Genomic DNA, 23,223 nt, shown 5'->3' with positions numbered 1-23,223 from the left:
GGCAGAGCCTAACAGGCCACCAGCAGGTGAAGGCAAATCACTGGGTGCCTTAGGCCTTTTGCTGATCCGCAATAGGTTTGGTACACAGCTTGGCCCCTCCAACTAACACCCAGACCCAGCAGTGGAAGCCACCAACCGTGGATCACTTTACGGCTCCTAACAGGCAGCCCAGGGCTGGTCAAAGGAGTATCTGACATTGACCTACACCACAGTCCCTCACAAGAGCCCCTAGAACCAACACTCAGTGGCTGACACCAGACCACTTCAGAGTATGACCCGATTAGCTCCAACAGCTGCACACCCAAAGGGAGATCTCAGCAGGCACCAGATGCTGCTGGGGACAATTCCACTCAGTGGGGTCAGTCCCCCACCAACAGCTCATACCTGTGGTAGGGTCAATCCTCACAGTCAGCCAGCCTGAGTGTCAACACCCACAAGTACGCAAAGAACAATCAAGACTCAGCTACAACAGAAGGGCTCACATAACCCACACAAGGGGGCCTTCCTGAAGCATGCATCTCAGGTGAATTAGGGAGATGGTGCCACTGAGCTCCGCAGGACACTTAGTACATAAGACCACCCCGCCAAGACTGGGAGACATAGTAGGTCTATGTAATACACAGAAACAATTAGAGACAGATAATCAAAATGGGGAAACAAAGAAACATGCCCCAAACGAAAGAATAGTAGAAATTTCCAGAAAAAGAACTAAATAAAATGGCACGAGCAATCTACCAGATAGAGAGTCCAAAACAATGGTTATAGCCCTGGCTGGTGTGGCTCAGTTGGTCTGGTGTCGACCAGCAGACCAGGAGGTTACGGGTTCAATTCCTGGTCAGGGCACATGCCTCAGTTATGAGTTCAGTCCCCTGACAGGGCATATGCAAGAGACAACCAATTGATGTTTCTCTCTCACATCGGTATTTTTCTCCCTCCCTTCCCCTCTCTCTAGAATCAATAAAAGAAAAAAATTTTTCTTAATGGTTATAGGAATGCTCAAGTAATTTAAGTAAAGAATAAATGAACTGAATGAGAATTTAATAAAAAGGTAGTAAGCATTTAAAAAAGCAAAGAAACCATAAAAAAAGAACCAGTTCAAAATAAAAAATACAATATCCGAAATGAATATACCAGAAGAAATCAACCATAAATTAGAGAAATCAGAGTATCGTACCAGCGATTCTGAGGACAAGGTAACAGAAAACACCCAATGAGAGCACAAAAGAATTTATTTTAATGAGGAAAGTTTAAGGGACCTCTGGGACAAAATCAAGCATAATGATATCCACATTATAAAATTGCAAGAAGGAGAAAAGGAAGGGAAAAGGATTGAGAATCAATTTGAAGAAATAACTGAAAACTTTCCTAACCTGGTGAAGGAAAGACACATAAGTCTAGGAAGCACAGAGTTCCAAACAAGATGAACCCAAAAAGGACCACACCGAGACACAGCGTGATTGAATTGACAAAGGTTAATGATAGAGAATCTTAAGAGCAGCAAGAGAAAGACAGTAAGTCACTTGTAAGAGAGCTCCCATAAGGCCTCAGTTGATTTATCAACAGAAACACTTTAAGCCAGAGGGATTGGCACAAAATATTCAAAGTGATGAAAAGCAGGGCCCTATAACCAAGATTACTAACCCAGCTAGACTATCATTTAAAACAGAAGGGGAAATAAAAGAGCTTCTCAGAAAAAAAACTAAAGGAGTTCATTACAATCAAACCAGTATTACAAGAAATATTAAAGGGATTTCTCTGAAAGCAAGAAAGAAATTTAAAAAAGGAACATGTATAATATGCATAATGAAATAACAATACATACCTATCAATAACCACAGAAATGTAAATTAAATGTTCTAATCAAAAGGCAAAGGGTAGTTAAGCGAATAAGAAAACAACCTTTATGAATGACCCACGGGCATGGACAACAGTGTGGGGACTGAGTGTGGGAGCGGGCGGTGGCTTGGGCAGAGGTGGGCAAAGGGGGAAAAACTGGGACAATTGTAAGAGAATAACAATTTAAAAAAAAAAGAAAACAACCCATATACATGCTGTCTTTAGTATACACAGTGAAGATTGGAAAAATAAATATTTCATGCAAATTGAAGAATAAAAACAAAGTTGAGGTAGCAATACTTCTATGAGACAAAATAGACTTTAAAACAAAGTTCATAACAAGTGACAAAGAAAGGCCTTCCATAACAAAGGGGCCAACCCAACGAGACCATAGCGCCCTTGTAAACTTTCATGCACACAACACAGGAGCCCTCAATACACGAAGCGAACCTAGGGAGAGGCCGACAGTGACGGAGTCACAGTAAGCCCCTTTATCACCCCACTGACATCACTGAATAGATCCTCCTGACAGAAAATCAACTAGAAACAGAGGCCTTAAATGACCCACTAGACCAGGGCCTGACCAGCGTGGCTCCGTTGGTTGGATATTGTCCCACAAAGCGAAAGATCACCAGTTTGATTCCTCGTCAGGGCACATGTCTGGGTTGCAAGTTTGATCCCTGGTTAGGGTGTGTGAGAGAGGAAACTGGTCAATATTTCTCTCCCACATCTATGATCCTCTCCCTCCCTTCCCCTCTCTCTAAAAATAAATAAAATATTTTTATTTAAATGACACACTAGATCAGATGAAATAAACTGATTTCTTCAAGGCACCCCCTTAGCGCAGCAGGCAGCATATCTGTCTCATAAATTGGAATCTTCAGAGCATTTCACGCCAATCAGCAGAATATACATTCTTATCAAGTGGACATGGTCCTTTTCCTGGATAGACTACATGTTAGGTCACAAAACAAGGCTAAATAAATGTAAGATTAAAATTATATCAACCACCTTCTCTTTCTTCAAGAGTATGAAACTAGAAATCAACTAGAAGGAAAGAAACCACACAGACACATGGAGGCTAAATAACATTTTACTAAACAATGAATGGGTTAACAATGAGATATAAATAAAAGATGACCTGTGACAAATAAAAATGAAAACACAACAACCCAAAACTGTGGGACACAACAAAAGCAGCCCTGAGAAGGAAATGCATAGCAATACAGGACTACCTCAACAAACAAGAAAAATCTCAAATAAACAATCTTACCTCACACCTAAAGGAACTAGAGAAAGAACAAACAACAAAGCCTCAGGTAACTAAAAGGAAGGAAATAATAAAGATCAGAATAAAAATAAATGCAATAGCCTAAAAAAATAACTGAAAAGATCAATGAAACCAAGAGCTGGTTATTTGAGAAGATAGACAAGATTGATAAACCTTTAACCAGATTCAAAAAGAAAAAAAAAGAGGACCCAAATAAATAAAATCAGAAATGAAAGAGACGTAACAACTGACAACACACATATAAAGGGTTATAAGAAAATATCATGAACAACTATATACCAACAAATTGGACAACTTGGAATGGATAAACTCCTAGAAACATAACATCTTCCAAGACTAAATCAAAAAGAAAAAGAAAATCTTAACAGACTAACTACAACCACCAAAACTGAAAGCAGTAATCAAACAACTACCAATAAACAAACATCCTGGACCAAATAAATGGCTACACAGGTAAATTTCACCAAAACATTCAAAGAAGAACTACAAAGTTCATTTTTTGAGGCTGGCATTATCCTAATTCCAAAACCAGATAAAGACACTATAATAATAATAATAATAATGAATTATAAGGCCAATATCCCTGATAAATGTAAGGGGAAAAAATCCTCAATAAAGTATTAGGAAACTGAATTCAGCCATACATTAAAAATATCATACACTATGATGAACTGGAATTTATTCCTGAGATAAAAGGTTGGTTCAATATCCACAAATCAATTAATATGATATATCACATAAACAAAAGATAAAAATCATAGGATCATGTCCATATATGCAGAAAAACCATCTGACAAAATCCAGCATGCATTTAAGATAAAAACTCTCAGCAAAGTGGGAAGAGAAGGAACGTACCTCAACATAATAAAGGCTATGCATGACAGACCCACAGCTAACATCATACTCAAGGGGGGAAAACGAAAAGTATTTTTTAAAGATCTGGAACAATACAATAATGTCCACTTTCATTAACAAGAAGAAATAAAAAGCATCCAAGTTGGAAAGAAGTGAAACTATCATTATTTGCAGATAACATGATACTGTAATTGGTAGGTACAAAATAGGGGAATGTTAGGTATAGTATAGGAAATGTAGAACCCGAAGAACTTACATGCACGACCCACTGACATGAACTAAGGGTAAGGGAGGGGATTACAGGGGTAAAGGGGGGGTACCGAGCGGAGAGGGGCAAAGAGGGAAAAATTGGGACAACTGTAATACCATAATCAATAAAACATACTTAAAAAAAAAAAAAAAGAAAACATAAGCAGTAAAATCTCTGATCTTTCTCTTAGCAATATTTTTTCCGATTTATCTCCTCAAGCAAGGAAAAAAATGTGACTCCATCAAAGTAAGAAATTTTGCAAATCAAAAGGAAACCATCAACAAAACAGAAAGACAGCCTTATTAATGGAAGAAGATATTTGCCAATGATGACATCAGATACATCGGGGGTTAATACCCAAAATTTATAAAGAACTCATACAACTCAATATCAGAAAAACAAAGAGTCCAATTAAAAAATGGACAGAGGACTTGCGTAGATATGAGAAACACGATAAACATCCATAATCTTCAGAGAAATGCAAGTTAAAACCACAATAAGATATCACTTCCCACTTGTCAGAGTTCAAACCTGTGTTGTTCAAGGGTCACCAGTATTCTGAAATAGGACTAAATTAGGAGCACCAGTTCATACAGGGCGGGGCAAAGTAGGTTTACAGTTGTGAGGATGCAACACGAGTTTATTATTATATTATTTATTAATTACTGTATTATTTTCTACATGAACAACTGTAAACCTACTTTTGCCCACTGTGTATAACGTGAACAAGGCCACACTGCTAACCAGGATTCAAACTTAGGTCTAGTTGATTTCCCAATACACAGCATTAACTCTGAACTCTGCAAACAAATTTTAAGAGTTTGTTAACTATTATTAACTATTCCAAAAGATAAACAAATATAAACAAGCTCAAAATACAAACTACAGATGGCCAGTCATGGCTTGGTTAATAAAACTAAAAAATTTAAAACAATGGCACACTTGTGAAATATACACACTTCACAAGTTCAGTCCTAGAGAAAAACATATAAGAAACCCCATTACCTGTCAGAACCTGGGTGAAATTCTGAAAGCAAGGAAGGTCGTCTGCGGAGCTGCTGTTGCTGCTGTTGCTGCAAGAGCTGTGATGCTTGACTGACTTCAAGATGAGAAGAACGATAATCAGGGACTGCAAATTCCTAGTATTAAAACAATCATAAATTAATTATTAACCAAAAAGTGAAAAGCAAAATGAAATCAAACCAAGTATAACTGCATGAAGGCAGTCATGGGTTACTAAGTATGGAGAGAAACAGCAATGATGATTTCAACCCTTTACTTATCTAATTCTTTCCATTAAACCTAAAACAATCAAAATTTTAACTATATATCAATCAAAAGAATTCAAATTAAATTCTGTTCAATTTTGACTCATTCTTCTAACAACATATTACAATAATTTCCAATCTATATTATTCATGTAGTAAGATCTCAAACTCATGTGTTCAATATGAAATCCTAAAAAGGATGCCAATCTTAAATTCAAAATCAGTAAACTGGAATGATTGCAGAATCCATCTAGTTAAATGCATGTATATTTACAAATGAAGAAACAGAAGACTAGAGCATCAACATGCTAGTTAAAAGTAAGGAGTTTTTCCATCATTCCAGGGCGGGTGGTTTTACTTTTGTTTTCCTACCTTTCTTTTGTTGACTTTTTGTTGAAAATGCAAAAGCTTCTTTTCAAAAGAAAATTAATAATACTAATAATCATAAACACAGAACTACCGAATAACCCAGGAACTCTACTGTTAGGTATACATACATGGTAATTAAAAGAATATGTCACCCTGACCAGTATCGTTCAGTTGGTTGGGCGTTGTCCTGCAAAGCAAAAGGTCGCAGGCTTGAGTCCTGGTCAGGACACGTGCCTGGATTGCAGGTTAGGTCTCTGGTCGGGGTGAGTGTGAGAGGCAGCCAATCTATGTTTCTCTCTCACATCAATGTTTCTCTCCCTCTCTTTCCCCCACCTCCCCTCTCTCTAAAAATGAATAAAATATTTTTAAAAAGTAAGTCTGTACACAAAAATTTGTGCACAAATTTTCAAAGCAGCATTATTCACAATAGGAGAAAGAAATCCAAAGGTCCACGAACTCATGAAGGTGCAAACATTGGTATACAAGTATTCCCCCATTCTTCAAAGGTTTGAGTGGCACGCTCCCTTCCACAGCACGTATACTAAAACTGGGAAGATACAGAGAAGACTAGCATGTCTCTGCACAAGGGTGACATACAAATTTGTGAAGTGGTCTGTATTTTATTTGGTAAAAAATAGTTCAAGTTATGTTACTTCACTTTTACGAAAGAGCTATGTTAGTAACTGTTTCCACTGTCCAAAAGAAATCCAAATAAGATTTTCACTTTTACAAAGAAGGACAAAAAGTGAAAATAGCATTCATGTTTGTTCTGCAGTGAGCCACTACAGAAGCAGGGCACACCAAGCAGCGACTGGTTCCTCCAAGCTGCTCCCCGGGAGCTGCCTTCAGCATCTCATCATCAAGTCATCATAGCTTTGAACTGTGTAGATAAGCATCTGTGCTTTATCTCGATTTATTTTGTGTATCTGTGAGCAAGATGTATCCTAAGGTATCAGAAATGTCTAAGAACTTGTAAGAGTGTTATGCTTGGCATAAAACTGGACGTAAGCATTTCAATGGTGGTGAACAAAATAAAGATACCGTGAGTTGCGTTCGCCTGTGTCCACCATTTGGACTATTTACACAAAGAGAATCTGGAAAGCTGCCAAAGTTCCTTTGGTTTTGCTAGTAGTAAAGCAGTCTCTGAAGTCAGCATCCAGGAACGGAAAAAACGGAATGTCGACCACTTGAGTGGACTGACGGGTTACAAAACGTGGTGCTCTGTTATCATTTTTTAAATTCTTTTTTTTTAATCCTTGCCCAAGGATATACTTACTGATTTTAGAGGGACAGGAAGGAAGAGAAAGAGATGTGAGAGAGAAACACTGATCAGCTGCCTCCCATATGCGCCCCAACTAGAGACAAATCCACAACCTGGGGATGTGCCCAGACAGGGAATGGAACCCGCAAACCCTCAGTTCATGGCATAATGCTCCAACCAACCCAGCCACACCAGCCAGCGCTAATTTTTTAAAATTGATTTTACACAGAGGAAGGGGGTAGGGAGGCAGTGAGTAACGGAGAGGGGAAAGAGAGAAACACTGATTTGTTGATTCACGTGTGTGCCCTGACCGCTATCTTGGCATATTGGGAGGCTACTCCAACCAACCGAGCTACCAGCCAGACCATTATCTTATACATAAGGAGAAATCAGTCTTTTTAATAGGTTAAGCTACACTGTACATTTCTACTCTATACAGGCTATGTATTTACGATATCACTCCTGCTTTTACTATATGTGTTATTTTAAGTTTTATTTATCAGGTTATTTTGGGGCTCTGGGAATGCTCAAAAACTTATCCATATAAGTTAATGGTAATTGCTTCTTTGCTTTACGCCATTTCAGCTTATGAAAGGTTTCATAGGTACATTCTGCTAGTGGAGAGCAGGGGGAACCTGCATCTATACAATGTAATATTATTCAGCCATAAAAAGCAATGAACCACTAATACAGGTTACAACATAAATGAACCTAGAAAACAAAATGCTACCTTAAAAAAAAAGACATAAAAAGCCACATTCTATATGAGTCCGTCTACATGCAATGTCTACGAGAGGCTAACCAACAGACATAGAAAGCAGATCAGTGGTTGCCAGGAGACGGAGGGAAGAGAGGAATTGGAATTAACCACTATTAGGTATGGGGTTTCATTCTGGGTGATGGAAAAGTTCTGGAATTAGATAATGGCTGTCCAACATAGTGAATATACTAAAAACCACTATATTATATACTTTAAAACAATGAATTTTATGTTATATAAATTATATGTCAACAAAAGTATCTTTAAAATCACAAGCAGATAAAATTGAACTGTCCAGACTGAAATAGGGAGTAGATAAGTGATGCAGAGCCCTTCACTATAGGCAGATAACAAAACACAGTTCACACACAGTAAGAAAAAATGAGATATCTCATTGAAAACATAACCAAGACAAGTAAGACAGTGAAGAAAGGACAACACTATCCAGAATTACATTCCCATAGTAAACAGCTAAAAAATTGGACAAAATGTAGGAACTATTTTCAGACATTGGGCAATGGGCTGCACAGAACTTGATCTCTGAGAAAAGTGACACAAATGGGTGAGTCCTACCATACTTCAAACTTTCTGCCTGAATGTGACTTCCAAACTGCACCCATGGTAAGGGAACCTAGAAAGTGCCCACGACCTTGGTCACTGTAGAAACAACCATACTAGTTTGGGTAAGTCAGACAGAGATATTCTGAAGACTTCCAGAGAGAAGGAAGTTACACAGAGAATGACTTTCTGAAACATGAATTTGTGTTCCCTTAAATCTTTAGCTGAATTCCAATATGTAAATGCATAGGAAAAGCATAGACAGCTTCGGATGAAAAGAACAATTAGGAGGACCTACAAAACAAACATTTCCCAGAACTCACACAGGGCCAGAACTCACTTAAATTTCCTCCAGCCAGAAGGAAGAAACCTCACCGAATACACCAGACATTCAGTAACACCCCCAAAAAAGACAAGTTTGGAAGTGGCAGATAAAGTAGAGCTACAATAACGACTACACTGAGTCATTAGTGCAATGGGTAGCAGGAGAGGAGAGCAGAGCCCAGCAGGCACTGAGGAGCCCCATGGCTGCCACCACCTGAGTTACAATCCCCAGGAGGAGCCGCCACAGCTGCTGCCACCAGCCCCAGTGGCCATCATCACTGCAACTGTCCACCACTGCCCCTACCCTCAGTGCTGCCAAACACCAAGCCCAGTACCACAGGGCAGCAGTGCAGAAAAGAGGTATCCCAAGGAGCCTTGCAATGACAGCACCTGCTGGCAGGGACAAGAAGGTCACCGCAACAAAGGTTTTGGGAACAGAAAAATGGCCATAAAGAAGAATAACCGGCCCCTTACAACGTAACAGGAGTGACAGATCTACCTAAGACACAGAGGCAAACACACACCGGAGACTTCCAGCCAAGATGGAGGCCTAGACTGACTCGCTCCTTCTCCCTCCACAACTAAGAAGGAATACAACTACCGCAAAACCAGAAATAACCAGAAGTTCCAGAAAATAAATGGAAGTTCAACGTATGAAGTTATAAAGAAGTGGTGCTCGTCCAGATGGGTAGGAGGGTGAAGCCGAGCAGAGAGGTGCTGGCGGCAGCAACAGCGACAACGGCAGCAGGACAGCGGTAAGCACAGACACCCATATTTAAGGGGAGGTGAGAAGAGCCTGGGGAGCACTCCTAGCTGCAGACCAAACCCGTAAACTCGCGATTCCAAAGCTGGGGAAGGCAGACCCCCATTGCCTTGGACTGTGAGGCCCAGAGAGGGTGGGACGGAGGAGGAGGTTCCCGGTCTCTTATCAGAGAGCGAATGGCAGGAATCCATCTTGGACCCCCGCTCCCACACAAAACACCACAGCATGGTGAGAAGGGTCGTCTGGTAGTGATGCATGCACAGGGCTCCGCCCCCTATAGCGTAGGAGGCGTGACAGCCCCGCCCAGGAAGCAAAGGTAAACACAAACTGTCAGGATGGCACAGATCGTGATAGAGATCCCGGTGACACAGCTGACCGGACAGCAAATATCTACCTAAGGACTTAGCAGACAGGAAACCTTTCTGAGGCTCAGTTCAGAGCTTTGGTTATAAGAAAGCTTACAGATTTGATGGCAGATCTTAAACAAGACGGGGAAGGAATGAAGGCTAGTCCTGCTGAAATGAACAAAAACACTAGTGGTGAGGGAAAGAAAACCAGGGATCAAATCAACAAATCAGAACATAGGGAAGGAACAGTCAACCAGTGCAGAAAGAGGAAACAAAAAGTGAGTAAAATGAGGAGAGGCTCAGAAACCTATGGGACAGCTATAAGTGGGCCAACATCCGAATCTTAGCGTTGCCAGAAGGTGAAGAAGAAGAAATAGAAATTTAAAAATTATGTGAAAAAATAATGAAGCAGAACTTCCCTAACTTGGGGAAGGAAATAGACTTACAGATCCAGGAAGCACAGAGAGTTCCAAAAAAACTGGACCCACGGAAAACCATACCGAGATACATTATAATCAAAATGTCAAAAATTAAGGATAAAGAGAGAATCTTAAAAGGAGCAAGAGAGAAGAAAAGAATTATGTACAAAGGGGTCCCAATAAGACTATCAGCTGGTTTCTCAAAGAAGACTCTGCAAGCAAGAAGGGACTGGCAAGGAATATTCAAAGTAATGAAAAGCAAGAACCTGCAGCCACGAATACTCTATCCAGCGAAATTGTCATTCAGAATAGAAGGGCAGAGAAAGTGCTTCCAGGACAAAGTAAAACTGAAGGAGTTCATCAGATCCAAACCACTGTTATATGAGATGTTAAAGGGACTTGTTTAGGAGAAAGAGGATCAAAACTATGAACATTAAAATGAAACTGTATCACAACAACCAACAACAGAAGCTAGGGAATCGAAACAAAGGCAAACTAAGTAGGCAACGGGAGTGGGAAAAGAATTATAGGTATGGGGAACATATTGGGGGGAGGTCAGCAGGGAGGGGGAAGGGGGGAGGGAGGGAGATGGTATAGGAATTAAGAAGCGTAGTAGGAGGGAGTGGAGTAGACAGGAAGATGTTGAGAAGAACTATATGCACAACCAATGGACATGGACTAAGGGGGGGGGGCAACAGGAGGGAAGGGGGGGTACTGGGTGGAGGGGAAAAAAGGGAAAAGAAATTGGGACAACTGTAACAGCATAATCGATAAAGCACATTTTTTTAAAAAAAGAAGAAGAACCACCCCAGGAAGTATTGGGTGGGCCAAAACCTTCGTTTCTGCAGGATGGCTCCAGTCGAGCTTAGTTGTCTTGAACGTCATTTGAAACAATTTTATTAAGTTGTATTGTGACAGCTGTCATATTAGCGTGCATTTTTAAAAACTTATCAAAATTGGTGGATTTTTGTGCAGCCATTTCAATACTGAAGATGGAAGAAGATATGCAGCATTTTCAGCATATCATGCTTTAGTATTTTAAGAAAGGTAAAAACACAAAAGAAATGCAGAAAAAGATTTGTGTATGGAGAAGTTGCTGTGACTGGTTTGAGAAGTCTCTTGGTGCTACTAACAGTTTGGCCAAATAATTCTTTGCCGTGGGGCTACCTTATGCATTGGAAGATGTTTAGCAGCACCCCTGGCCTCTATCCACTTAGAAACCAATAGTGGGAGACAGCCGACATACTCAAAATATCCAAATCAATAAAGTCATTGTGAAAGGGAAAAATGTGTCCTTTATTTTATGGAAAAAGCTAAACAGACTTTTTGCCAACCCAATACTGTTGCAGTATAGGCAATGGAGAGACTGTGGAGTTTGATGTTGGAGAAAAAGGTGCAGAGGCAGCAAATGTTACAGGCCCTGGTGGACTTAGCAGTGCAAGGCAGTAAATATGCAGCAGACTGTAACCATTATAGATGCTATCCACATCGTAGGGGTCCTCCACACAATTACCAGCAGAGTCACCAGGACAGTGAGAGTGGGGGAAAGGACGAGGGACTGAAGAGTGCTCCTGAAGGCCAGCGAGGCCCTACAGTGCCAGTCCTACCGCAGGCAACAGTTCCCACCTTACTGCATGCAGAGACCCTATGGGCAACGACCACAGTGTTCCAACCCTCTGGGCGCCAGCAGAAGTGAAGGGGGGTGCTGACAACCAGGGTGCGGGAGAACAAGGCAGACCAGTGAGACAGACTTTGTATGAATCGGGGCTACAGATCACAATTTGGCAGGGGCCCCCCTTGCCAAAGACAGCCTAGAGAGGACAGCGATGAGGTTAAGGAAAACCAAGGATATGAGCCACCTCAACACTGGTAGCACAGCAACTTCAATTGCAGACTGACGCCCAGTAAACCCTACAGCACAGTAGGCAAAGAGACAAAAGCAGCGGATCCACTGGCTGAGAAGTCACCGGCTCTGAGCTCAGCAGGGCGGGCTGACGAAATGCCAGCTTACCATTAGCTCTCTACCACCATCTCCTTTGGTCAGCCAACAAGAACAAATGAATATAGATTGCAGCAGTAAGAAATTAACAAAAGATTGGAGCTGAAGACCTTAAGTGCTTTTTTTTGCCCATTGACCAGATAACTAGAAGTAGCTGTATCATCTATGCGGCACGGGAATTTTTATTATTTTTAACTAAAGATGTCTCGTTAATAATGACAAACATGCTTAGTAAGGGAAAAAGAAAAAAAGGCCTGCTTTTTTTTCAATACATCTTTAAAGGTTTTTAAATTATTTTATATCTGGTCAGGTTGAGATTTTTAAAATTATCATTTTTAATTTATAATAGAAGTTTACAACTTAATTTTTTTTTTAATGTCAACAAACTGCAAACACCTGTTAATAACAGTCTTAACTATTTGGGAGGGAAAAAAGACTCTAGACTTCCCCTAAGAGAGTTTAAAAATAAATCTCAAAAGTAATTTAACTGCCTACCTGAAGGAATACAACTTTCTTTAAATAAACACAACAAAAGCCAGCACTAAAAAGTGTAAAATTCAGTGTTTATATTCCAATCCAAAATAAAAAAAATCAATGTCTGCAATAAAAATTTCACTGGATAAAATTCACAATAAGCTGGAAACTGCTGAAGAAAAAGTCACTGAACATGAAGCCATAGCAAAATGAAGCAAATAGCTAAAAAACAGGAAAAAATAAAATAAACAGAGGTCCAGGGACCAGTGTAATTGGTATCTCGGAAAGAAACTTGGGGAAAGTAGACAGAAAAGTATATCTGAAGAAATAATGGCTGAAAATTGCCCAAATCGTATGAAAGTTATAAATCCACAGAAGCAGGAAGCACAGTGAATGCCAAAGACAGTAACATATGTATTCAAAAAGTCACAAAAAAAGGCACATCATAATCAAATTGCTAAAAACTACTGATAAAGAGAAAAATCTTAAAACTTAATAAGAAGGGGAAAGAGATGCTTATATATAAATAAACAAAGATAAGAATGGCCAAAGACTTCTAGTCAGAAACCACATAAGCCAGAATACCAGAACAGAAGAAATGACATCTTTTATTTAAAGTGTTGAAAGAAAATTGCCCTGCTGATGTGGCTCAGTTGGTTGGAGTATCATCTCATAGACCAAAAGGTTGCAGGTTTGAGTCTGGGTTAGGACACATACCCAGGCTGCAGGTTCAGTCCCCGTTGGGGCATGTACAAGAAGGCAACTAATCAATGTTTCTTTCTCACATCAATGTTTCTCTCTCTCTCAGCCCCCTCCGCACTCCTATCCTTTCTCTCTAAAAGCAATGAAATAATGTACTCAGGTGAGGATTTTAAAAAAGAAAAGGTGCTGAAAGAAAATAATCATCAACCAAGAATTCTGTATCCAGTAAAAATATTCCTGAAAAAAACGTTTTCAGAAAATTAAAAGCTGAGAAAGGTCATTACCAAAAGACATGAACTAAGTGAAATAATGTTCTTCAAACAAAAAGAAAATGATACCAAAAGGAAACCTAAATATATACAAAGCAGTGAATGGTGTCAAAAATGGTATATATGTGGGTAATTACTGGAGGAAGAAAATAATATGGAGCAGAAATCAGTACAAAGAAAAAATTGTGAAAATAGGTAAACCAAAGCTAGTTCTTCAAAGAAAAGAATCTATTAAATTGGTAAACAACTTCTAGCTAGACTAATAAAGAAAAAGGAGGGGGGGACAGTTAACATGAAGAATGACATGACAACAGATCTCAAAGACACTGAATAAGGGAATAATATAACTTATACAAATTAATTTAACATCCTGAACAACAAAATCTACTCAAAATGACTCAAGAAAAAATAAACGCTCTTCATTACAACTATTAAAGAAATCTGAGTTCATAAGATAAATACTTCCCACAACAAAAATTCTGAGCCCAGATGGCTTCATTGACGAATTCTACCAAATATCTAAGGAAGAAAAAAGTACCAATTCCACACAAACTCTGTAAGAAAATACAGGAGTAGTGAATATTTCTCAAATTAACAACATTCTTAATGGTGAAATACTGAATGTTTTCCTCCTAAGATCAGAAACAAGACAAGAATGTCCACTCTCACCCCTTCTATGCAACACTGTACTAGATATTCTAGTCTTGCAATAAGGATGAAAAAAGTTTGGAAAGGCAGAAGCAAAATTGTCCTTATTCTCAGATTACAGAATCATCTTACATAGAAAATCCTGCGGAATCTATAAAAAGCAACTAGAAGTAACAAGTAAAATTGCAGGATATAAAATCAATATACATTGTAGCAATGAACAACTAAAATTCAAAAGGCAATACCATTTACAGTAACATCAAAAATATGAATTTAGAAATAAATGTGACAAAAGATGTGTATCTATACACTAAAAACCATAAAATATCACTGAGAAAAATTAATGAAGACCTTTTAAATACAAGAAGACATATACCATGTTCATTAACCAGAAGATTCAAAGTGGTTAAAACATCAATTCTCTGAAGATAGATACTCTCTAGATTCAACACAGCCCAAATCAAAATATCAGCAAGCATTTTGTAGAAACTGAGAAGCTGATTCTAAAACTTCTATAGAGGGGACTTCTGGTCAAGATGGAGGCCTAGATAGACTCGCTGCATCTCCCTCCACAACTAGGAAGGAATACAACTACCTAAAAACTAGAGACAACCAGAAGTTCCAGAAAATCGAGCTGCATGGAAGTCCAACAAAGATGTAAAGAAAAACAGTCTGCCAGACAGGTTAGAGTGGCGGAGCCAGGGCAGAGAAAGCAGTGTGGCAGTGGCGGTGGCGGGCCAGAAGAGAGCGCAGTCACGCATTTTAAAAAGCAGGGAGGGACACCTGGGGAGTGCTCCCAGCACCAGACCAGACCGCACAGCTCACAGGCCCAGCACCAAGGAAAATAAAAGCCTCATTGCTTCTGACTGTGCAGACCAGTGGGGGTTGGGGCAGAGGAAGAAACTGCCGGTCTCAGCAGAGTCCGCTTGTTTAAAGGGCCCCCATGGTCCTAGAATGTCCACAGACCCACCCACTCTGGGAACAACGGCCAGGTCAACAGCTAGAGGGGCGCCAGTCCCATATGGGAACAGGAGAAGTGCCTAAAAAGGGGGCGAGTGCTGAGCAGGCGGCATTGTTCCCTCTCAGACCCCTCCCCCACATACAGTGCCACAACGTGGTGACATAGGTCGCCCCACACTAACAAATACCTAAGGTTCTGCCCCTTACAACATAACAGGTGCGACAGCTCTACCTAAGACAGAGGCAAACAAACACGGGAACCTGTCCAGATGTGGAGACAGAGAAGTATGGCCCAAAAGAGGGAGCGGATCAAGGTTCCAGTGGGAGAACTAAGTGATGAGGAGCTAGCCAACCTAACAGAAATTGAAAGTTTTTGTGAAAAAATAATGAAGAAAAACTTCCCTAATTTGGCGAAGGAAATAGACATACAAGTCCAGGAAGCACAGAGAGTCCCAAACAAGCTAGATCCAAAGGGGACCACACCAAGACACATCATCATTAAAATACCAAAGCTTAAAGATAGACAGAAAATCTTAAAAGCAGCAAGAGAAAAGCAGAGAGTTACATACAAAGGGGTACCTATAAGATTGTCAGCTGATTTCTCAAAAGAAACTTTGCAGGCAAGAAGGGACTGGCAAGAAGTATTCAATGTGATGAAAAGCAAGGACCTACAACCAAGATCACTCTACCCAGCAAAACTATCATTTAGAAGGGAAGGGCAGATGAAGTGCTTCCCAAACAAGGTAAAGCTAAAGGAGTTCAGCATCACCAAGCCATTATTATATGAAATGTTAAAGGCATTTATTTAAGAAAAAGACCAAAACTACAAACACTAAAATGACAACGAACTCACAACTATCAACAAAAGAATCTAAAAAATAAAAACAAAATCCAACTAAGCAAAACAGAACAAGAACAGAATTACAGGTATGGGGATCATCTGGAGGATTATCAGCTGGGAGGGGGAAGAGGGAGAAATGGCGAAATGGTGCAGGGATGAAGAAGCATAATCGGTAGGTACAAAATAAACAGGGGGAAGTTAAGAATAATATAGGAAAGGTTGAAGCCAAAGAACTTATATGCATGACCCATGGACATGAACTAAGGGGGGTGGGATTGCTGGAGGGAAGTGGGTACTGGGCTGAGGGGAGCAAAGGGAAAAGAAATTGGGACAGGTGTAACAACATAATCAATAAAATATACCTAAAAAATAAAAATAAAATAAAATTTATATAGAAATACTAAAGATATAGAATACTAACAATTCAGGAAGGAACCATACTATTTAATTTCAACTTATAAAGCTATAACAGTCAAGACAGTGTGAAGTGCTTTGTTAAAAGATTAAATGTGTACATAGGAAATACATAATCAAAACAGTGGGAAGAACAGAAACAGACTTGCACATGATACGGTCAATTGATTTTCAATAACAGTACCAAAGCAAATCACTGGAAAAAGAATAACCTTTTCAACAAACTGTTTCTAGAATAATTGAATATCCACATAAAAAATTTTTAATTAAAAATAGGTCATAAACTTAAATATAAAATGCAAACTTATAAAACTTAGAAAATCTTAATGATCTTGAGTTTCGCAAAAACTGCTTAAATATGGCACAAAAAGCAATAAATATAAAACGCAAAATTAATAAATTGGACTTGATAAAAATTAAAACTTTAACTCTCCAAAGGATAGTATTAAGAAAATAAGGCAATATACTTCTTTATATAATCTAAATACCACGAACACATAGATACATTTTTTTCTAAATAATTTTATTTGAAATAACCAAAAACTGGAATAGGTAACTAGATAAATAAATTGTGGTATAACCATACACAGCCAGGTAGTTTAAAAGAAGTTAACTACTGCCCCGGCTGGGTAGCTCAGTTAGTTAGAGCAGCACCCTAATATGCCAAGGTTGCAGATTGGATCCCAAGTCAGGTACACAAGAATCAACCAGTGAATGCATGAACAAGTGGAACAACAAAACGATGTTTCCCTTTCTTTCTTTCTCTCTCTCCCCACCTCTTGCTTAAAAAAAAAAAAAAAAAAAAAAAAAAAAAAAAATCAATCAATAAAAATTAAAAATAAAGAAAAAGAACTACTAAGATGTGCCAAAACATGGAAAGCAAAAGAAGCCATAGATAAAAAGAGTTCACATGAAACTCAAGACAAATATAATCTATAATTACAAGACAGCAGACCAGTGGAGCTAAGGTTTGCGGGAAGTGGAGGAAGGCGGCCTGACCTGGATGAGGAAAAAGGGAACTTTCAGGGGTGACAGAAATGTTCTGTATCTTCACTTCGGTGGTGTATAGGTGTAGAGGTTTTATAGGTGTATGAATCTGTCAGTGTATACATATACTTAAATTTTATTATATATAAGCTAAACCTCAAAGTTAATTAAAAAAAAATAGAGAAGCAACAATAATCTAGGAAATTAGTAATCAGATGAATAACACCGGGGAAGGGAGGACATGCAATCAAAATCAACACCCAATCATGATAAAAACTCTCAATCTAGAAAGCAACTTCAACTGAAAAGCAGCATCTACAATGACGTGCCGGTAATATTATACTTAATGGTGGAAGACTGAATGCGACGCTAAACAGAAACAAGGTAAGAACGTCCATGTCCACTCTCACTCTGTTAGCATGACCACACTTCAAAGGAGTCCTCAGTAGAATCCAGCAGTACTCAACTATATTTTGCTGGTAAATTTGCTTCTTTTTTCTCTGAATGACCATTTCACCCCTTCCCTTCCATTTTCTCTTCAAACATCTTAAATCCTTGTACCTGGCCCACTCTGTGATAATAATTTCATCTCATATTTTATTTCTCACAAGGTAAATCAGTCATACAGACTCATCTTCCTACCATCAAATCTCTCAAGAAGAGTAAGGCCTTAACCTGGCCATCACTCAAAAAAGGCCAAGTTATCCATTAGAGGCCAGATTAATACTCAGCCAAAACTTGGAGTATAAACATAGGTCTTAAACTAGACACTAGGTAACTGATCATCTTCTATCAACAAATCCTACACCAAAATCATAAAAGGTCACTGTCATAAATCTGTCATAAAGCAATAGCAAGAAGACAAAGATAATTAATCCCCAACCCCTAGTTCTCCATCTTTAAGAATGGTTCTTGCCATTAAATGTATATAAACAATTACATTTGGTTTCTAACCAATAAATATATTAAATAGGAAAAGTAAAGAAAACGTAAAATACATATGCAATTTGCATAGTATTTGTTCCTTACCTGCTGGTGCCGGGTGCTGGGAAAGGTATACTGAACAGAGTGGGAAGGATAACGGCTTTGTTCTGTGCTGAATGCTCCTTGGTTGGGAGGATAACCTGAACTTGACATTATCAGTAAAGAAGTCCTCACCAGGCTGTGAGATCAAGTCCAACAAACAATCATGTTTCTAGGAAACCACCTAAACAAAATGGGAAAAAATAGAACTGATAAGAAGTAAAGCACCAGGTGTACTTCTAATAAATTATAACTATAGCTATATAAATAAAACCACAATAACCAGTGAGAGGTTTCTCTCATGTGTTTTCTTAATAGAAGTTACTGATATTTAAAAAACAATAACAGGTCTTTCCCTTTACACTTCAAAATGGTTCTTTAATATACCACAAATGCCAAAGGCTATATAAAGTTGTTAAAACATGGGGGCCTGGCACATAGCAACTGTTGAGTAAATGCTTGTCTATAAAAGTCTGAGGAACAAATACTATATATTACACAAACAAAAACCTATGATCGTAAATTCTGAGGTTGTGAAAAAGTCAACTGTTGAAAGAATTCAAGGTGTTTATAGCAACCTGGCTGGTATGGCTCAGTGGACTGAGCGCTGGCCTGCAGACCGAGGGGTTGCCAGTTCAATACCCAGTCAAGGTACATGCCCAGGTTGTGGGCTGGGTGTGAGAGGCAACCAAACATTGATGTTACTCTCTTTATTTAAAAAAAAAAAAAAAGACTATTTATAAGGCAGGCATTTGTGCAGAAAAAATACTCTTTGTTAAATAATTATGCCCAAAAAATGATAGCCTAAGAAAGTACTCATGGGAAAGCTTTCAAGGAAGAACAAAGACTATCACTTCAACGAAGACAACTGCCAATATCTGTGAAAATTAGGATTTTGGAAAATCTTTTATCTGACACCCTGAACTTGACAGTTTCCCCACATTTACAGACTTTTCTGGCAGGACTGGTGGTGATACTGAGTGTGAGTTTTTGATATTATATAATAAAATGTTCCAATATTTGAAATACCTGCATAACTTAGTGAATCAGTGTTTTTCCAAATGACTAATAATGTTACAAAATTATGCATGCATACTTAAAGTATAAGATATTTTACCACAAATAAGAGAGTACATGACAAACCAATAAATGTTTACTTTGATATAATATGAAAGATTCCTGATAAGATTTCAGGACTCTACACAGCAACTTTTTAAAAATTACTTATCTGGTTGAGGTGTGGTATCAAAGAACATCCACAATTATCTTTAAAAGCTATTAAAATATTCTCTTTTCCAAATACATATCTGTGTGAGGTCAGCTTTGCTTCATAAACTTCAATCAAAACAACATATTGCAGCAAGACTCAAGCTATCTCACTTCAAGCTAGATATTACAGAGGTTTGCAACAATGTAAAATAATGCCACTTTTCTCAAATTTTGTTTTTCAGTTTTGGAAAATAGTTGGTTTATATTATTTCTAAATGAATAAATATCTTTAAAATTTCCCTCATTTATGCCCTGGCTGTTGTGGCTCAGTGGATTGAGCATCATCAGCCTATGAACCAGAAGGTCACTGGTTCAAATCCCGGCCTGGTTCAAATCACATGCCTAGGTTGGGGGCGAGGTCCTCAGCTGGGGGCACTGCAGGAGGCAACCAGTGGGTGTTTCTCTCACACACCAATGTTCCTTTCTCTCTCTTTCTCCCTCCCCTCCCCTCTCTAAAAATAAATATTTTTTAAAATAAAATTTCTCCCATTTTAATATCTACTATGGTAAATATCAATATATATAACCCACATAAACAAAAGCTCTTTAGCCCTGGCTGGTGTGGCTCAGTGGATTGAGCACTGGCCTGTGAATTGAAGGACTACTGGTTTGATTCCCAGGCAGGACACATGCCTGGGTTGCAGGCCAGGTCCCCAGTTGGGAGTGTGATAGAGGCAACCACACATTGATGTTTTTCTTCCTCCCTTTCCCCCTCTAAAAATAAGTAAAATATTTATTTTTTAAAAATCTTTGAAGTTCTAAATGAGTCTTGAAACCAAAATGTTTGATGACCACTGGCCAAAAGAATTAGGTCACTCTAGATTGACTAGCATTAGGGTCCTATACAGGACAGTTACACTCAAGTCCATGAGCACACATTCCTTCTAGAGAACCTACCCTAATTAAGGTGTGGTTTTGACACCATGTTTATATCAAATGAACTACTCTACTGGACCAGGGATGTACCAATTAGATCCCTCTTCAGTTTGGAACTGAGAACATTGGTTACAAGGAACTGAGTTGCAAAGTGGCCAGAGCAAGAGTCAAGATAAGCCAAACCATGTGCCACAGAAGTTACCGAGGGAGCAGAGAATGCCAGCCTAGACAGACTAGAGTAGACATGCAGAGAGAAGTGGGGCCAAGAGAACTTGCAGGCCCCTGAGACACTGAAGCAGTTGCCTTGGTTCCAGACTCTTCCCTCCAGGGTCAGTCCCCATAAGAAGCTGCTGTACTTCTTTCCTAGTCCTTGGATACCTGTTCAACTGCCTACATAGTCTTACAGCAAGTCCTCCTTTACTAAATATAAGTTGAGTACATTTTTGTTTCTTAAGAGTTGTAACAACTCAAGGTAAGTCCCAAAATAACTATATAAACCATGCAAACAGCCCAAGTGTCATTTCCATCAACTGATGAATAAGGAAGATGGGGTGTACCTATACAAGACAATATTATTCTGACATAAAAAATAAAGTACTAATACCTGCTGTAACGTGGATGAATCCTGAAAACATGTTAAGTTAAAAAAAAACAAAAAAACACCAATCATAAAAGTAGTCATTTTGTATCTTTCTTTTCATATGGAAGTCCAGAACAGTCAAGTCTATAGTGACAGAAAGCAGACTAGTGGCTCCTTAGGAATGGGGGCGTGGGGATGAGGGAACAGCAGGGGTTTCGTTTCTTTTTTTTTCCCACTGTGCGAAACACATGCATCATAAACCTTACCATCTTAGCCATTTTTAAGTGTACATTTCTGTACATTATGCACCTTCATGTTGTTGTGCAAGTATCACCACCATCCATTTCCAGAACCTTTCCATCTTCCCCAATGGAAACTAAACACGAACTCCCCCTTCTCCTTCCCCTTCCCCTACTCCCTGCCTCTATAAACCTGCTTATTCCTCGTGTAAGTGGAATCACACAGCCTTTGTCTCTTTTTTTCCCCATACAGTATTTGTCTTTTTGTGACTGGATTATTTCACTGAGCATGATGTCTTCAAGGTTTATCCATATAATAGCATTATATCAATATTACCTTGCTTTTTAAGACTAAATAGTATTCCTCTGGGATTCCTTTTTGAGGTGATGAAAATGTTCTAAAATTGAGTGTAATAATGTTTTTACATATCTCTGAATATACTAAAAACCATTTTATTGTACACTTTAAATGGATGAATTGTATAGTACACATACTATATCTCAATAAAGCTGTTTTTTCAAAAACTACCAAGCTAAAACAAAACTATACAAAGCAACCACAAGATTTAAAAATTATTGTACTGCCATCCAAGTTAATATATAACATAAACAATGGATTTTAATATCCCCCTGTGTTTATATCTTAAAAATTCTTTTAAGTCAATATGCACCCTACAATCAATGGCACTTTATGGTTTAATTAGCAGCAGTTTTTCTTTAATCTTAAAGGTGAATAACATCTTATAAGCAAAGACATCCTTTTGCTGAATTAAAGTATTAGAGAGTTACTACATTCTGTAAATCTTTGGTTTCTGTCCTACATCTTGCCCTGGGAAGCTCAAAGAACAGAAATTAGCATTTGTTTTTCTTCTCTTTGTTCCTTGACCCTCAGGATAAGGCAAGAAAATTAAGAACACTAATATCCTCAAAGTGATTTCCAATCTGAGGTCCCATAAAAGACCAGGTAACATCTGCAGTATTTTGGAAACAAGCCTAACAGAAATACTGGGTTGGCCAAAAAGTTCATTCGGATTTTTTCCATAAGATGGCTCTAGTAGCACTTAGTTGTCTTTAACTTCATTTGAAACAATTTTGTTAGACTGTATTGTGACAGCTGTCATATCAGCATGTATTTTTTAAAAAACTTATCAAAATTAGTATTTGTGTAGCCATTTTAATATTGAAGATGGAAGAAAATACACAACATTTTTGGTGTAGTATGCCCTATTATTTCAAGAAAGGTAAAAACAACTGAAACTCAAAAAATGATTTCTGCTGTGTATGGAGAAGGTATTATGGCTTATTAAATGTGTCAAAAGTGGTTTATGCTGGAGATTTCTCACTAGATGATTCTCCACGGTTGGGAAGACCAGTTGAAGTTGATAGTCATCAAATCGAGACATTAATTGAGACCAATCAACATTATACCACGTGGGAGACAGCCAACACACTCAAAATATCGAAATCAAGCATTAAAAATCACTTGCACCAGCTTGGTTATGTTCATCACTTTGATATTTGGGTTCCATGTAAGTTAAGCATTTGATTCTTGACTTAAGTGTAATGAAAACTGTTTTTAAAATTGTGATGCGCTAATGAAAATATTGTTTTTAAAATTGTGATGCGCAATGAAAAGTGGAT

The 23,223-nt window shown here is 38.6% G+C and overlaps 1 protein-coding gene, 1 non-coding gene and 1 pseudogene across 2 annotated transcripts in view; 2 read left to right on the top strand and 1 right to left on the bottom strand.

Annotated features, from left to right (window-relative positions):
• NCOR1 (nuclear receptor corepressor 1) overlaps nt 1-23,223 on the bottom strand; it is a 193,612-nt gene that overhangs the window by 143,829 nt on the left and 26,560 nt on the right. The window contains exons 2-3 of the mRNA XM_090292316.1: nt 18,625-18,802; nt 5,238-5,371 (exon numbers count right to left, since the gene is read on the bottom strand). Coding sequence (XP_090148442.1) covers nt 5,238-5,371; nt 18,625-18,732 — 242 coding nt within the window. The 5' untranslated portion in view covers nt 18,733-18,802. The remainder of the gene's footprint in view (nt 1-5,237; nt 5,372-18,624; nt 18,803-23,223) is intronic.
• LOC149997426 (U6 spliceosomal RNA) lies at nt 6,387-6,492 on the top strand. Its single transcript, XR_016507273.1, has one exon. It is a non-coding gene; the product is annotated as a U6 spliceosomal RNA (small nuclear RNA).
• On the top strand, nt 8,924-12,174 carry LOC149997425 (B box-binding protein pseudogene; annotated as a pseudogene).

Source organism: Furipterus horrens, unplaced genomic scaffold, assembly GCF_987537825.1.
Source record: "Furipterus horrens unplaced genomic scaffold, mFurHor1.1.pri manual_scaffold_11, whole genome shotgun sequence".
NCBI classification, from domain to species: Eukaryota; Metazoa; Chordata; class Mammalia; order Chiroptera; family Furipteridae; genus Furipterus; species Furipterus horrens.
This window is presented reverse-complemented; position numbering and strand designations above follow the sequence as displayed.